Raw genomic sequence first — 12,795 nt, forward strand, 5'->3', positions numbered from 1 at the left:
GATCAATTCTAGAATTCTGAATTTAGATCAATTCTAGAATTCTGGATTTTCCTCAATTCTTGTATTTTGAATTTTTCCGAATTCTGGAATTCTGAATTTACATCAATTTTGGAATTCTGAACTTTTCTCAATTCTCAAACTATTTCTTTCATTTATTCTGAAAATTTTCATCAACTCTAAAATTTTCCTATTATTTATTTTTTTAAATTTAATATGAATTATCTGAAATTATTTTTTTCTTGTATTTATTCTGAATTTTCATGATTTTCATTTTCTGAATATTTTTGATCTCTCCCCCCCCCCCCAGAAGAAAAGAAAATCGGGCTAAGGTCACCTCACCCCTCCCCCCCCCCGCTATAATTTTCTCACCGGGCCCCGCGTCCGGAAGGGGCGGCCCCGAATCCTCAAGTAAATGCCCATTTCATCCGGAACACGAAATAAAAATAAAAACCAACAGACAATACACCTACATCGATTGCATTCTCGGTGTATAAAACAATACATCTGTTCAAAACCAATCACAAAAAGAACTTCTAAGAAAGTCGTAAAGAAAAAAAGGAAAGTAGAATAAACTATTTCTACCTTCTTCAACATCGAAACCAATAAATAATCAATCGATTATTATTACTTTCATTATTGTACGGTATCAGTAGAAGAGATAACCCCCCGCTCACTGATTTCAGACTCTTGGGGGGGAATATTCGAAGACGATGCAGCCCTATCTCCATATTGGAAATCGAAAATTCTTCGGTTATTTCACACGTAAGACGGAGTGTAAATAGTAGTGTTTCCTCTTTTCACACACAATGGCGTAACCCATGAAAATGAGACAATGGGAACCTTTCTATCTATACATTATGCTTCGCACAAATCACGTGGACATTCCCACGAAAGCAGATGCAAGTTTCTCTCTGTCCTGGTTTGGCAATTTTGTCGTCACATAAAAAATTCGGGGGAGTATTATTATTATTGTAAATATATATACGTTATCTGATCTGATACCTGTGAAAGAAATGATATTTCTAACGTAACTGGCGTTATATGACGACGTTGATTTTTTGTCTCGCGGATGAGATCGAAAGTTCGTTTTGTCTCCCAATAGATCTTTATTCTCAGTTTGGAACTCTTTACAAGAACTTCGATTTTAGATTTTTGAATTTAATTATACAGGGTGTTGTTGCCTTAAAGTGGCGACAAACTCAGAGGGGTGATATTAGGAATCAAGAGGAACCAAAATTGACATGGAGCAAGCATGGTATCGCTAACCACGTTTAGTCAGCGAAAATCTCGTAAAAATACGTACTTATGGAGGGTGTGACGTCGAGTGGGACAAAGAAGCCAATAAGTAGAAAAACTTTAATTTGACAGCATGAGATTACAACACATCCTGTGATGTCAACAACTACTGTAATCATTTCTCTTACATTGTCTACTTTCTTATATTGAACTGTGCTGCACAGGCTGTGTTTATTTTATTTTTGGACTTATTTTGTACACCACAGGCTGTGTTTTAATCATATGCTGCCAAATAAATGTTTTTTCTACTCATTATTGGCCTTTTCGTCCCACTCGACGTCACACCCTTCATAAGTATTTTTACACGGTTTTCATCAAGTAAACGTGGTTTGCGATACCATGCTCCATGCCAATTTTTGCTCCTCTTGATGCATGATATCACCCCTCTGAGTTTGTCGCCACTTCAAGGCGTCACTCTTTATAGATAATGTAAAGAGTGTCGCCTTTATTTAGATTCTTTTATAAGATGTCCGTGACGGTCATCTTAACTCAATTGCCAAAACTTGTATGTGAGGATGCGGAGCCCGCACTTGGGTTTTGACACATGCGGACGACGTCCGGACCCGCATGAACATTTCGTAGGTGCGGGGGGAATTTCGGATCGTCTGAAAGGCTCAGTATATTCCAATTGTTAAAACTTCTTCCGGACCCGCGTCTGCATCCGCATCCGCTCCGTGTGAATGGGGCCTTATTGCCACAAGCGATCCATAAAATACGAAAGGTCAAGAACCCCTGGTATGATTGTTTATGGGCGAAGATACGGGGGGGGGGGGCAATGCCCTCCAGCATCAAAGGTAAAGCAGGCTGATCTAATGTATTCACGTATATATGAATTGACATCATCATCATCATGCCCCCCCCCCCCCCGATTTTCAAGTGTCTATCTCCGCGTATGAAAACAATGTATCTGACGCTTCAAGAAAAGTGTCAACATTTGGACTGGATTCAAAATTTTAAATACGAGCCCTGGAGCAGATTACCAAATACGGAAGGTGCCTATCGAATCATCAAACACTTGTCCGAGAGCTCCAAACTGAGGTGGAAAGTTAAGTTTACTGGGGCAAACCAAATTTATGATCTCGTCCATGAGGGAAAAGCCAACGTAGGATTCTTTACACAATCCTCTGATTTGGAGAGGTTTAATTTTGATACCCCTGGCATTTATCTTTCACCACGCTATTAGAACCAATATTCAGTTGTCCGAATACCTATACCAGCAGAAAACACCAAAACCGCACGCTGCCTATTCAGAAACTATAACGTTAAGAAGACATTCAAATTTTTGACAAAAATTAGTTTCATGTTAGATGACATGTAAATTAGTTGATTTCGAGTGAAACAATCTTCAAAATTCACATTTAAGCCGAGTTTTCCTAGGAGCAGGTTTTCTGTGCCGCGTGCAACGCGAATCACCCAGCGCGACACGCCGTCCACTCACCAATAAGAAAATTAGTATGACTGTTTTCCTACACAGCGCGATACGCCCCACGACAGCGTGATTAGCCTTACTTACGTCAGGCGTGATTGGCCAACTGCTTCTGGAGGAGTCAAATGCGTCGTGCGCCGTTCGGTTTCACCTATCTTGTTTACATTTGTGTTGCGTTTCCTTACGACAGTGTAGCTGATGCCAAGGCCATATATGAGTACTATATAGCCGTCCTGATCTGATGCGACCCGATAGGAAAACACAAACGCGTAGCGTGATTATGTCGGCAGCAGCCGCTGCCGCACGAAATTATACAGTTCGGTTCACGCGGCACAAAATACCTATTCCTAACACAACGCAAAAAACAGGGTGATTCAGAAAAGGTGGGAAAAACTTTTAGATACTATGCACTATTAGTGACTATTAGTAACTTTTAGTGGTAGTACGCACCAATACAAACATTTGCCATCAAAGAATGCACGGGTCTAACATGAACCGGCCTCTCAGCAAACGTTAAAACGTCGTTCCCGTTGAAATTTATCGGGAGAAAAAGAATACTATGCACGCAAATGTAACCTGGGGAAGAAGAAGAAACCGTATGAAAATCTGCGTCACAGTGCATCAGACCGGGAAGCAAGAAAGGATCCCGTTTCGCACAGCTGCTGATGCACGCGCGCAACTGTTTCGGATTGGGCAACCGCCTATGGGGAAAACGCTCACCGTACATACATTCATGCTGCCTCTGTGGTACTTCCGTTTGCAGCTCCGTAAATGAAATGCATGTCTGATTTTTTCCAGTATTACTAAAGTGTGCCATTATCACGTATGTTACAACTGTTAGAATTCTCTCTGTTGCTCACTGAAGTAACTTCACAGGGCTGGCGTCCGCGACTTTTATTTACTGTGGCGCAGATTTACAAATGGTTTCTTCTTCTTCCGCACGTTATATTTGCATGCACGGTGTTTTTCCCGATAAATTTCAACAGGAATGCCGTTTTAACGCTTGCGGAGCGTCCGTTTCGAAACGCGTTTGCATTTCATGTTAGACCATGCATTTTCTTTGATGACAACTGTTTGTATTGGTGCGTACCATCACCTCTTAAAGTTTTCCCCCATCTTTTCTGAATCACCCTGTATTATACCGCATATTGGTCATGGGAAAACAAAGAAAAGAATGTCACAAATCAAACTTGACCTGGATCAGGAAGTGACACCTGAATAATAATGATAAAGACGAAGATTGATACATCGTATGTGTTCGAGATAATACACGCTGATACATATATCAAACAGAAATGTGGAGAACCGCGAACCCCCAGCGAAAATATGTATTCAAAGCTTATCGGAGGGTGGAGGAAAAGGCCAAAGGAAGTTGACCTGTTTGGTTCCAATGGCCTCAGGTAGGCACTTGCAAAGCGATACGAATATACACCTAAAAGATAATACTCATAACAGGCGGCAAACTCAAAAGACTCAAAAGAGATAATCACTTTATTCAGCGATAGAACCGAAACTAACGCACGGGGCTAGTGATAAGAAAAATAATAACGTACACGCGTTTATCAATTAGCTTTAAGGGGGCCAAGATCAACCGAGATAATACGTAAAGATTTTTCTCGTGAAATTGGAACACTTGTTATTTTTGTTTTTTCTCCTGAAATTTCAGTGACATTTGATTGACGGGTGATGACAGATAACCATCTTCTCTCGAGATAACGCAGTAACTACAATGGATAGAATGATATCTCATCTAACAGAAGGTGAAAGTAATTTCATACTATAAATACCATCGACGGAGGGGGGAGGGAAATCAAATCGCCAATAATTCTAATTCATGAATGCGTGTTACTGCCTAAGTCCGAAATTGGCCAATTCGCGGACTGCAAAGTTAGAAATTCGAGCTTTCGCCGGCCCCTGTATATCGATCCTTATGATTCGGAGTCATCTCCACGTTGGCGTATTCTTTGTGTGATAATTATAGCCATTTATAATTATGGTTAACTATGGCAGCCCTAAAGATCAAAGGAATCGGAATATCGATATCTTAGGGATCGATATATAGGAATCGATTTTAGGGGACGCCCAGAGTCTGGCCAAAACCCGGCGAAAGCTTGAAATTCGGACATTAGCTGGGTCAACTGGACAGGCCAGTTCGTGAATTAGCCAATTTCGGGCTAACATATAGTTTCTTTGTAACATATACAGTTCATCAAGCCCCCTTACCCAGTGAGGTAATTGAATCCTGTTTCTACGGGACATTTGGTGCTAGCAAAAATTATTAGCAATGTCACTTTGTTATAAGCACGGGGAGAGTCATTAGGTGGTGATATTTCGAGATATTAGTTCAAATAAACTATCATGAGGTATAGTAGGTGTGCGTCCAATATAAGAGCTGGGGATAGGCATTGGATGAGCTTTCGATATTAGCTCATATAAACTCAGGATAAGGTAGGTGAGCTTTTTTGCCATAGCTCAAATAAATTAGGGGGATAGTAATGACGTGCGCGCGTGCGCGTAGGTGAGTATGCGATATACAGTGTAAGCTCCACGGATAATCATGAAGAAGGGGTTCCCAACTTCGAGGTGCAAATGCGAGCCGATCTCCCCGTTAAAAAGTCTCGCCACACAGAGAGCAACAGGCCCACTACAGTGTAATTAATAAATCATTACCTTTCACTGATGGTTAGAAAAATTGACAGCAGATGGCAGCACTACACATAACAAGCATTACTTCACGTTAGGTTCACAACACGTACACACACAGTGCGGCATGTATCGATTCGTTGAAATTCCGTTGAGGAATGTGTATGTGGTGCGTGTACGGTAGCAGTAGTAGTCATATGGAAGGGTGAGCTTTCGATATTAGCTCATATAAATTCCTTGGATAGTTATAATACAAGTAAGTCTTCGATATTAGCTCAAATGAGCTCCGGGGGCAGTCATAAGGCAGGGAGCTTTTGACATCAGCCCTTATAAGCTCCGGATGAACTTTCAATATTAGCTGATATAAGTTCCGTGGATAAGGCAGGAGAGCTTCCGATATTAGCTCATATAAGCTCCGGGGGCAGTCATAAGGCAGGGAGCTTTCGATATCAGCCCTTATAAGCTCTGGACGAACTTTCAATATTAGCTGATATGAGCTCCGTGAATACCAACTCATGCAAGATACAGGCCAGTCATAAGGCAAGGCAGCCATAAGGACTACCATAAGGCAAGTGAGCTTCCGATATTAGCTCATATATAAGCCCCAGGCGGGTGAACTTTTGATACAAGCTCAAATAAGTTTCAGGAACAGTCATAGCTAGGCTGACCATATTTCCTCGAGAAAAATACGGGAAGTTGAGATTCCAAATACGGGAAAATACGGGACATCGCCAATTATCAGCAAAAATGACGCCAAAAACCAAACTAAGTTGCCAAATATTGTTGAAATTACGGAAAAATCACAGTGGTGGGAAATGAACCATTACTGTAAATTGCAGTGGATTAAAATGAATTCCACGAAAAAAAACGACACAAATGTGGGAGATTAATATTCTCATTTATAGTTTTATAATTATAATAAAATAATTGATGAGTTGAAAAATAATGTCAATCTTTGACTTCAATAAAGAATAAGAATTCAAGTAGGCTTCGTGTGAAATACGGGAAAAACCGGGGCACTTTCGCCAAAAAGTCGGGACAACCAAAAAAAACAGAAAATACCGGGACTGTCCCGGGAAATACGGGACGTATGGTCATACTAGTCATAGCGCAAGTGGACTTTCGATATTGATTCAAATAAGCTCCGAGGATAGTTATAAAGGCGGGTTCAGCATTGATACCAGCTCATGCATGCTACAGGGATAACCACAAGGCAGGTGAGCTTTCGGTACTAGCTCAAATAGACTGGGAGGGAGGATAGTCATGAGTAGGGTGACCATACGTGCCGTATTTCCCGGGACAGTCCCGGTATTTTCTGTTTTTTTGGCCGTCCCGACTTTTTGGCAAAAGTGTCCCGGTTTTTCTCGTATTTTACACGAAGCCTACTTGAATTTTTATTCTTTATTGAAGTCAAAGAGTGACATTATTCTTCAACTCATAAATTATTTTATGATAATTATACAACTATAAATGAGAATATTAATCTCCCACATTTGTGTCGTTTTTTTTCGTGGAATTCATTTTAATCCACTGCAATTTGCAGTAATGTATCATTTCCCGCCATTGTGATTTTTCCGCAATTGCAACAATATTTGCCGTCGTTTTTTGGCGATAATTGGCAATGTCCCGTATTTGGAATCCTAATGTCCCGTATTTCTTCGAAAGAAATACGGTCAGCCTAGTCATGAGTGTAAAACCCACGGCAGATGACTTTTCAATGATAGTCAAAAGTAAACCAAGCTCCGTTCGAGTCTTAGCAAAATTAGATTTGGATGTTAGCTCAACTGAGCTCAGGCGGGAATGTACTAGATTTACGACGAAAACGAAATGAAAATTGAACGAACGTCTTCTCAACTTCACAAATGATAGACCGTGAAAAAGAAAAATCACGGCTGACCTCCAAGAAGAGAAGCTCTCGAGTGAAGAATTTGTGGGAAATATGCAAATGCAATTCGCGAAACGCTCGTCTTCCCTTTTTCTGATTCTTCGTGTGTGAGTGTGACTTCTTTTTGTTTTGTGCGCACGTAAGAATAAACCTTCACCTCGACATAAACACTGTCATAGGGTGGTTTTTTTTTTTGAGGAATCCGACGATGTGTGTCTTCACGATGTATTTCCATTCGACTCTTCTTATTGTTTTTGTATATGCTCCTCACTTTATTTCCGCGTGACGTTATAAGCCACATGTAACACTTGTATGAAGTATTGACCTCACTGTATTTATCTGTTGCGTCATGTCTCGTCAATGTTAAGTCGAATCATTAGAATTCGATTGCAGCCATTCCTCGTTGGGAAGGTACTTGAAGGCTTTTTTTTTTTTTTTTCAAACCGAGCACAACTCAGGTCTATTGCCATAGGCAATTTACTACCTAGTGAGTTGTGCCGGAATTATGTGTGTACCTAACAGTCTGAGTGCGTATCTAGCGTTGTGTATGATTTTTCAGTGCTGCCATCTATATCTCAGAAGTGAAGTGAGTGATGTGTAGTGACTGAATATTTGTACTGTTTGTAGGTCTATTGCTCTCTGTGGCGAGACTTTTTAACGGGGAGATCGGCTCGCATTTGCGCCCCGAAGTTGGGAACCACAGAAAACCAACTTCAGCCGACCACCACTGTGGCGACGGTGGGGTTCGAACCCGGATCCCCGCGATGCGAGTCCGTCACTATGACCACTCGACCACCACAGCGGCAATACTTGGAGGCTGGTACCTCCAAATCCACTGCCCGACATGCCTGGGGCATGTAAACATTTTGACCGGTTACGTATGTTTTTCAATCTCATGCCCGTCGCTAACATATATAATATTGATTCGGGCATGTGAATTTTTGGAGATTTGTCCAGCCCTTGGAAGTTCTAATAGTAAGAAAGAATATTATTCGGTGATAATGATGTTCAGAAGTATTTTATATAGAGATAATGAAAACCCTTGTTTTTTTTTGTTTTTTTTTTTGAGTCCGACTCTTTCAAAGTCTTCGATTGAAGCCAGGACCACACTCGTGTCAAAGCTGGCCCAATACGTCCCACGGTTGGTCATGGGCAAGTTTTGGCATTTTGAAAAAGTAGTGTGGCCGCTCCACCATTGGCAATGATCGCCACTGGAAGGTATTGGAAAGCTGGTCGAACCGAACGACCAGTACCTTCCAGCTTCCAACCCAAGTCAAAGGTTTCGCCTTCCTTCCCGATCTTCCAATCTGTCTGGCCACACATCGGTCGAAGAACGCAAACAGTCACAGCAGGTGCATTAAATTGTTATGTGGAAGCAAATATTCACCAAAGAACATTGAACTAAGCTGGGCATGTTCTCCCCCCATTCTGTCACAAATTTTATGAATAAGGGTAGTTCTCAAGACTTTCGGGCTAGATACCCGTCATCCCCATTTCATTTCTTTGTGGGACGGGGTGGGAGGTTCTATGGGTAGTCATACTTTGCCCCTTTTTCCCACTCAAATGCTTCATAACTGGTTTTTTTTTCCATGCGTCTCTGCGATCCTCTTAATTACCTACCATGACCATGGCCAGGCGCGGATCTAGGGTAAGATATCGGGAGAGGCAATTTCTTGTATAGGTTCGTTAGATTATCACGTAGTTTACTGGAAAGACCAATTTTGACCATGTTATTCGCTGCTCTTGGGGAAGGCGATTGCCACCCTCTGTGGAACCTCGCCTGGCCATAGCTTTTCTTTTGATGGATTTCACCTGTGGCTTCCTCAGAATATCCCAGGGCCGATATCCGATTCGTCCTTGCCAAAAACTTTGCTGACGCGGGGTACAACAGAAACGGCGACACATGACCACAGAAAACGATTGCTACAGAGGAAAATTTCACACCGATGTGTTAGCGCACCAACCTCTCGGTGAGTACAAAAAAAAGGCTTCTATTCGGGATCGGCAATAAATTGTAAGTCCCGGTCTAATTAACCCCTCATGTGCGAAAAATGACCGTGGTTTGACAAAAATGATCAAATCACTTATCTACAGTCGCGTCAGAGCCAGGAGTGCTGTGGGTACTCGAACACCCACAATAATTAGTGTCACACCTCAGAGCACCCTAGAATCAATTCAGAAAAATCAATGTTTCCTACGTAAAACTTGAGTCGAGCAACCCACGGGTTTAAAACACTTCCGACGCACCTGTTGGTCTAGAAACCGTCGGATACCTCTCCCACGAGTGTGCTATCCTCCGATTCCGGTCTATTTGAAACTGGGCGCAGTAACCCATGTCGATAAGATACTCGCCTAGAGTACTAAAGGACGTTCAGAGGTGTCGCGGGTTAGATACCCGATTCCTCCGTCAGAAAATTTTCTTACGACAGAAACATTGACAACATTATCATAGGAAACGGTTGCTACTACAGGGAATCCCACACCGACAGGATTGGCGCCCAAACCTCTCGGTGAGTGTAAAAAAAACTGCCGTTCGGAATCAGCCATAAATTTGTAGGTCCCGGTCTAATTAGCCCTCGTGCGCAGAAAATAGCCGTGGGCAACAAAAATGATCAAATTTGAATCAAAGTCAAATAAAAATACACCGTTAAATATTATTCCAAGTTACTAAACATTCGAAGTAAACAGTTCTAATCAACTCCTAAACATTATTGGATCCTTTTATAAACATAAAAGCTATTTATAAACATTATTTAAGTCTTTCTTAGCAATTCGTGAAATTACCCTTCCCCCCCCCTCCAACAGCGAGCTCTAGATCCTCCACCCATGCATCGACACTGGCATGTTTCATCAAAACATGATTTGTGAGCTGTTCATTGGGTCTCAATAACTACTAGCATAATGACTCAAAGGTACACACGTCTTCTATTTCTAGACAAGTCAATAGAGAACGACCCTTGCACTTTGGAGGGGGAATACCATGTGTGGAGGAGACATAATTGCTCTCTCCAGCGTGGTCCAACCCCTCGGGGTAAAACGCTTACATCCCTCTTGGGACAGAGCGTGGACCATGTCTGGACTTACAGACATAATTGCTGCGCATTCTTCAAAAACAATGGGAAAAGTAAGTTGCCAAACAATAAATGACATTTTTAAACAACTCAAATTTATGTAACTTATATAAATACAGTGTGTTCCCAGAAGTGAAACATCCCATGTTTTTCTAAACACTCACAATAATTTAATTTTTTGTCGTGTAACACACTCGAATCCCGTTATAACGAAAGCCAAGAGACCGGAGGAATCACTTCGTTAAAACGAAATTTCGTTATAAAGGAACTCCAGGTTACCTAGCATTGTTCCTATGTAAACTTATTCGGGGGATTAGAAAAGTGTTCGTTAAAACGAGATTTAAGCTATAACGGTATTCGTTAAAACGGGATTCGACTGTAGCAGTGCCGTGACTAGCCATTCCTGTGCCCTGTGCAAGAATTTGCATTTAGGGGTTTTTTGGTCCATTCTTGGGCGGGAGGTCCCCTTCCAATGCCGGTGCACCTGCCTAGTTACGGCACGGTGTAATAGCATTAAAGGCACCCCCTCATTTGCTTAACATATAATCCCTCAAAATTTTTCTCCTCTGTATATTTTCTATGCTCCATAATTAAAGGGTAAAAATAAAAATTAGAAAAACAATTAAAATAAATATACAGAAAATTAAAAATGTTTCGAAGAGGAATCTTCAGAAACAAAAAAAAAAAATTAAATCACTCACTTTATCCGTTGGGTACAGGTTCCCATCATGGAGTTCCTCGAGCGTAGGCCTCGGATAATGCGCGTGTAATGAATGAATGTTCCTGTAATGATCGAGCCTCGGCAGGGCTTCGTTGGTGTAATGTCTCAAGCTCAGTGCATTCCCGGTCTCGAAACCAGCCTGCTCTACGGTCAAATTGACGACATTGGTGACCGGTGTCAGTCCGCAGCCGGTGTTGTTTTCCACGACGGTCACCTTATTGAGACCGTCTTCATAATCCGCTATTTTGTTATTACCATTATTGCAACAATTGTTCTCGACCGGCGACGGGGGAGGTTCAACAATAGCGACTTGGAAACGGGACATTTTCTTCAAATTCACCGGGTCCATAATAACTTATACAGTCTATAAAATTTCTTAGTCTAATAGAAGAATCTTTTGACGGAATCGAAACCACTTCTCGAGTGGTCTTGAATCACCACTAGATCACCACCACTCACTCACTCACTCTCTGTCACTGTTATGAGTCTCTGTGAGGTGAAGACACGGCTATTTGAATGTGGAATTGCACGCGGGCAGCAGCAGGTGAAATAGTGACGAGAAGGGAGGGGGGAGAAGGAAAAAAAAAATCATCGGACAAAGAACGAAACCTTGCGGGAAACCGCAATCGCAGCGCCACCCAACGGCGCTCGGGCGAACCTAGTTACCGCTTCTTTTGCCTCATTTTTGTTCTTTTTTCGTGTCGTGTTTGCATTCTCTGTGTTTAGCACACCTGTTGGTGCTCGGAATTGACCTTCTACCTGGCGATTGCCTCAAACACGCAGGCCGATATAGAATTCCTCTTTTCACCTAAAACATAAAAAAAAAAAGTGAGTTCGAGTGTATATATTTACCCAAAAAAAACACTGGTTCTCGCTGGAAACAACACAGTTTGTGTGATGAGAATTCTTACCGTAATCAGTGACGTATATGGTCATGTGTAGTTTTTATTTGAAGTGGATATTGATTCATGACGTCTAAATCATCAACAAGTATTTTTCGGACGTTTATATGCGGTGGTGGATTCGTAGAATTTCACATGAAATTCGTTATAAATCATTCGTGAATCGCTTATTACTCATTTTCTCCTAGTGAAAATAATTGATGTCCATTTCGAGTAATACTCCAAAATGTTTGTCGACGTCAATTTTTTGTTGACCAACCCCGAATTTCCTAGACACAGGCTTTGATGGGGGGGGGGGGTGGAGGATCGAATCAATGAGGATTTTTGGATCACGTGATATTTCCCTCTTTCTTGAGGGACATACATGGTAACCAATATGGCAACTTCCTGCTCGACTCATGAAAGAAACAAATCTAAATTAAAGAAACGTAAAAATGAATAGGTTTTTTTTTCTCTTTATGATGGGATCTAGATGTTTCGAAAATTTTCTTGAAGATATATGTTATTGTTATATATCAAGTTATAATATATGTTATATACTGTATCAAGTTATTCATCTGCCTGTTTTTGTTTCAAAAAATGCTTGAATAAAGCTGCACTATTTCTTCAATGAATTGAAATTTCTTTCAATTTATGGGCCCATAATTAATTTCAATACATCCTAAACTGATGCAGTTGGATATTATAAGACAAGGCGACAAGACGAAGACAATTTCCATTTTCGTACAAGAAAAGATATAAGTAAAAATGTTGAAATCAATGTTATTGCATGAATATCCAACTCAAAAGTAGGTCCGGCTAATTATTTTGTACTTAGTCTTCTGGACTCCGTATCTCTAAGAGAACTCGAA

At 41.2% G+C, this 12,795-nt stretch overlaps 1 protein-coding gene across 1 annotated transcript in view; it reads right to left on the reverse strand.

Annotated features, from left to right (window-relative positions):
* LOC149088680 (solute carrier family 12 member 2-like) overlaps positions 1–11,530 on the reverse strand; it is a 99,674-nt gene extending 88,144 nt beyond the window's left edge. Inside the window, exon 1 of the mRNA XM_089248863.1 lies at positions 11,023–11,530. Within this exon, the coding sequence (XP_089104989.1) occupies positions 11,023–11,391 (369 nt within the window). The 5' untranslated portion in view covers positions 11,392–11,530. The remainder of the gene's footprint in view (positions 1–11,022) is intronic.
* Between the last annotated feature and the right edge of the window lie 1,265 nt (positions 11,531–12,795).

This window comes from Pholcus phalangioides, unplaced genomic scaffold, assembly GCF_987345545.1.
Source record: "Pholcus phalangioides strain wild (caught in Gottingen) unplaced genomic scaffold, Ppha-v1.0 ptg000003l_1, whole genome shotgun sequence".
In the NCBI taxonomy this organism is placed as follows: Eukaryota; Metazoa; Arthropoda; class Arachnida; order Araneae; family Pholcidae; genus Pholcus; species Pholcus phalangioides.